Source organism: Seriola lalandi, unplaced genomic scaffold (genome assembly GCF_002814215.2).
Source record: "Seriola lalandi dorsalis isolate HSWRI2012SDOR001 ecotype SW California unplaced genomic scaffold, Sedor1 jcf7180002054393, whole genome shotgun sequence".
Lineage (NCBI taxonomy): Eukaryota > Metazoa > Chordata > Actinopteri > Carangiformes > Carangidae > Seriola > Seriola lalandi.
This window is the reverse complement of record NW_019524946.1, coordinates 103,275-107,928: the sequence shown is the minus strand read 5'-3', so window position 1 is coordinate 107,928 and position 4,654 is coordinate 103,275. Positions and strand designations below refer to the sequence as shown.

At 41.1% G+C, this 4,654-nt stretch overlaps 1 protein-coding gene across 2 annotated transcripts in view; it reads left to right on the top strand.

Annotated features, from left to right (window-relative positions):
- Window positions 1-212: 212 nt before the first annotated feature.
- The window catches only part of mtss1 (MTSS I-BAR domain containing 1), a 63,935-nt gene continuing 59,493 nt past the window's right edge, over window positions 213-4,654 (top strand). Inside the window, exon 1 of one of the 2 annotated variants that reach the window (XM_087174906.1) lies at window positions 213-1,082. In XM_087174906.1, the coding sequence (XP_087031032.1) occupies window positions 1,011-1,082 (72 nt within the window). In that variant the 5' untranslated portion in view covers window positions 213-1,010. The remainder of the gene's footprint in view (window positions 1,083-4,654) is intronic. The other variant, XM_023409472.2, reaches the window with a different exon arrangement.

Sequence of the window (4,654 nt, the reverse complement as noted above, 5' to 3'; positions counted from 1 at the left end):
GCTCATGCATAAGACAGCTATCTATCTATCTATCTATCTATCTATCTATCTATCTATCTATCTATCTATCTATCTATCTATCTATCTATCTATCTATCTATCTATCTATCTATCTATCTATCTATCGAGCTTGGAGGCTTTAATTTTGAAATTCTCGGCCGGATGTGCGGTTCGTCAGTGCGGCTAACTTGAAGCGGGGCTCGGGGAGACACTCATTCACTTCAGGTCAGGACTCCCATTGGAGTAACCGGAGGGAAGGGAAACGGCCGGTTCTTTCGTCAAAACTCGCTGGAAAACAACGTGAAATCGCTCGGATTCACTTCTGAAAAACAACGAGCGGGAGATTTTACATCCGAGCCGGACGCCAGACAAGAGCAGTACCGATTTATTTCGGCGGACTTAATTGATCGCGGGCTGTGTATGTGTGTGTTTTCGTTTGGAGAGCCATACACACACACACATACACATATACACACACACACTCACACTCACAGTCACAGGTTGCTAACGGAGTTAACGCTAACCTAGCTAGCCAAGTTAGCTCCCCGCGGCTAGCTGTGTTTTCCCTTCACCCGGGACTAAAAGCAGCCGGGGCTGAAGTTAAGAAACAAAACCTGTCAGACATTTTTCCAGACAGTCTGCTCCATGATTCAGTCATGATGTGGTGGTTTTTCGGACGTTTATCAAGTTGGCCGGCCGGTAGCATCGGCTGACTGAAGCCTAACGTTAGTGAGTCTCCGGCTTCTCCGACCTGGATTTTACTCCGGTGTTTTTTTTTTTTTCCTCGTTTTTCCGCTGCTGGTCTCTCTCTCTTTTTTTAAAGGTGGACTTTGCCCCCGGGGTGTTGTAACTCCCCCCCTCCATATTAAATAAAAGAGCCTCTATTGATTCTTCTGTTGGAGTATTTCAAAACTTGGCCGGATTTTTTTTTTTTTTTTTTTTTTTGGGGGGGAGGTAAAAAGTTTGCGTGTTGGGAAGTTGAGGAGGATTTTTTCCGAGCCTGTGGAAAAATGGATGCGGGTATAGAGAAGGAATGCAGCGCCTTGGGAGGGCTCTTCCAGCTCATCATGAACGACATGAAGGTAAAAACCTTTCCCCTCAAAGTCCTTTCTGTGCAATCTTCTCATTGTCTTTATTGCTTTTACATTTTATATTTAGAAGTGGATTTCCCTTGAAGGGCATTTTAAAAATTCATTTCCAGAACATTTGACATGTTTCTTATTATTATTCCTCCTCTTTTTATTTCTTTCTTTCCATTTCATCTTGCAGTTGTTTCTTTTTAGCTTATTTCTTTTTTTAAAAAATCACACACTTTACATACTGAGTGATTTAAATGAAACGGTTTGTGTTACTGGAGGCCTGAGTTGGCTGCTCCATTCATTCTTCATGGAGATTTTCCTGCTTCACTTCACTTAACATTTGCACTTCCTCAAATATAATATCCATGTTTTCATTTCCTATAGAGCTGCAACTAGTAGTTGAGCAATTGATTTGTCAATAATTTGATGATGGATTCGTCGTTTTAGTCAGTTTTTCTGGTGAAAGATTCTCAGATGTTTTGATTGGACTCTTTTTTGTTTGTCCCATAATCATTATAAACTGATGATCTTGGAACAAGCAGTTTGAACACATCATCTTGAGCTTTGGGAAATTATAGCAGGCACTTCTAACTATTTTATGACATTTCAAAGACAAAATGATCAATTGATTAACCTCAAAAATAATGAGCAGATTAATAGATACTGAAAATAATTATTAGTTGCAGCCCTAATTTCTTCATTTTGTTATGGCATTCATAACCTCATACGTCTTAGACTGGTTGAGTCATAAAGTACTGGAAAGCTGAAAATAATGGTGAAGAGTGGGTGAAAAAAAAAACCAACCTAAACGCAGAAACTGAATGAGTTTAAGATACTTAAAAAACCTTGAAATGTGGGTTATTAAAGGCTGGATGTTGAGCGACTGGATATGATGAGTGCTGGTGATGTTGATTGGGTAATGAATGAGCAGAGGTTAAAGCTGGAAGTGGGCCATGTGAGAGGGTAAGAGGGCTGGATGGGGGTGGATTTTGCCAGCTGTGTGCTCTTTGATGTTTGTTAAGCAGGCTGCCCTTTGCTGCCTGTCTGCCTGTCTGTGTTTCACTGCTCTCAGATGTTCATCGTTATCAGCCTCTGTTTTCAAGTCGAGCCTGAACGCATTGTTTTGCCCGAAATATCCAGCAAAGGCTCTGCTGCTAAAGGAGATGATATAGGAGCTTTTCCAGCACATCTACAGGACTGATTTACAGTCTTGTTTTAGCGTTTCACAAATATAATGACAGCTATATGTACACACTGGACAGGAAGTAACGACAAACTGCCATACAGTTGAGCCATGCTAGATTAATACTGGTAAACAAAGGAGATTTTTCCCTTTTTATTGCACTAATTATCGTTAGGTGTTCATTTTCAATTGAAGTTTCCTGTTTGAATTTTAGTGTTATGTTGTTTTTCAGTTAAACGTCCCTCATATCTTGGTCACAATTCCTCAATAGAGAGCTGAAGTGAAAGCAGAAGGTGCGGGTTCTGTTCCAGATGTAAGAAAACCTCATTCACAATCCCACTGACATGTGTAATGACGCTAACAACTCAAAACCCAGCCTCCGAACAGAGCCTCTCTCAACAGTCTGTCATTCTGCGGGCTTCATGTGTTTAGATACGGATGGTAGTTTTATAAAAATGATCTAATATTGTTGTTTATTTAGTATTTATAATATTAAAAGCCTTTAATGAAGACCATTTCCCATAAGACCCGGACGTTTTATGAGCTTAACATGAGTCTGTGAGTGATTCAGGGGGTCGAGGTTAGTTCAGACTTAAGTGTAATAGCAACAGGACTGAGAAGAGTTTCTTCTGTAGTTTCTCCATGCGAGCTGTAGTATTTTCAGTACATGTTATTATTTTGTACTCTGCTGTAGTGGATGGTGATTTGCCTCAGAATATGGAAAATAATCCACAAGAACATGCCCCCCCCCACCCCCATTGACTTGCTGTGTGGAAAAGTGCATACCCTGCATTACTGTCAGGGTGACACAAAAACAGATGCTGTGATACTCGTGCAACGTATGTGAAACTACTACAGTAGTAGTTCTGTTTTTCCACACGGTGTCAGATTCACAAAAACATTTTTTTTAATAAGGTTTAAGTCTCAAAGCTGTAGCCAGAGAATGAGGCTGCATTCGCTGCTTGGCCTCGCTAAAGTCGACGCTGTTATAGACGTAACATGAAAGCTTTTCAGTGCCGCAACAAACTCTCTTAACTGGGCAGACTCATGAATTGCTAATTTTAACCCGGTGAAAGCCACCTGTTCATGAGGAGGTGTGCCTTTTTGAGATTGGATCATTTGCATAATCAAGACCCCTGAAATTGCCACGTAAGGCTACCTGCTCTGCTCCTTTAGCGGGCAAGTTGTGTTCACAAAATTGTAGGGCTGCGACTATCATTATTTTATTATTATTGAATCTGCCAGAAAGTAGTGAAAGATGTCCGTTACAATCTCCCACAGCCCAAGGTGACGCCCTTCATTCAACCAACAGCCCAAAATCCAAAGATAATCCATTTCAGCTCATGCATGACAAAAATAAGCATCAAATCTTCACATTTGAGAAGCTGGAAACAGTAAATGTCTGGAATTTTTCCTTAGTATGATTATTTGATTATTATTTGAATAGTTGCAGATTATTGTTGCAGTGTGAAAGACAGAAATAAAGAGGGAATCATTAGACATGAAGGTAGAAGCTAAAAAACACATTTTAGGCAACGTGACTAATATACGAGATGGTCGGTGGGATGTGTGTTTGCCGAGATGTTAAAAAAAAAGACGATATAGTGAGTTACAGTAGATGATGTTACAGTGTCAGCTGCAGCAGAGGATGATACTGGATGAAGACCTGCAGAAAGACCCTGACCAGCTGTCAGTGAGTTTATCCTTGCTACAGCTGAACTGTAGAGGATGCTTTTAATTCTGCATTAACTTATGTTTTATTTTTCTTGATTTCTGTATCGCATATAAGCTGCACATTTGATGATGACTCAGTCTGAAAATATACAGGAATGTTGTGTAAGAATGGGTGTTCACAGAATTCGTAGTAGCCCTGCTGTTTGCACTTCTGCTTCCTTAAGGTTAGATATCCTGTTTTCTGAACAATAGACTCCACAGTTTTCGACTAGAATTCTTCGATCCTGATTCAAACAGACCTGCCTCTCCGACAGGAAGGTCACCTTGCTGTTGTGAGTGATTGTAAATCACCCGAGAGGCCACAGGTTGGATCTCTGTAGGATGAGGAATGTGAGGAAAATGAGGACGGTCTCATTTCATTCTGAACGTAAAACATTTTGGATGAAACGTGATGGAACTTGCAGACATCCTGTGGTGAGAACAGTACACGAGTCACTTCTGCTGTCAGATAATGGTGAAGAGGGATGGTCACGGTAGTGTGTGTGTGTGTGTGTGTGTGTGTGTGTGTGTGTGTGTGTGTGTGTGTGTGTGTGTGCGTGTGCATGTGCATGTGTACGTGCTATTGATTCAGAGCTTGTGGCATCATATCCTGGTATCTTACCAACATGGCACAGAACCAAAGGGAGCACTCCTGCCATCTGCCCACCCCCCCCCACCC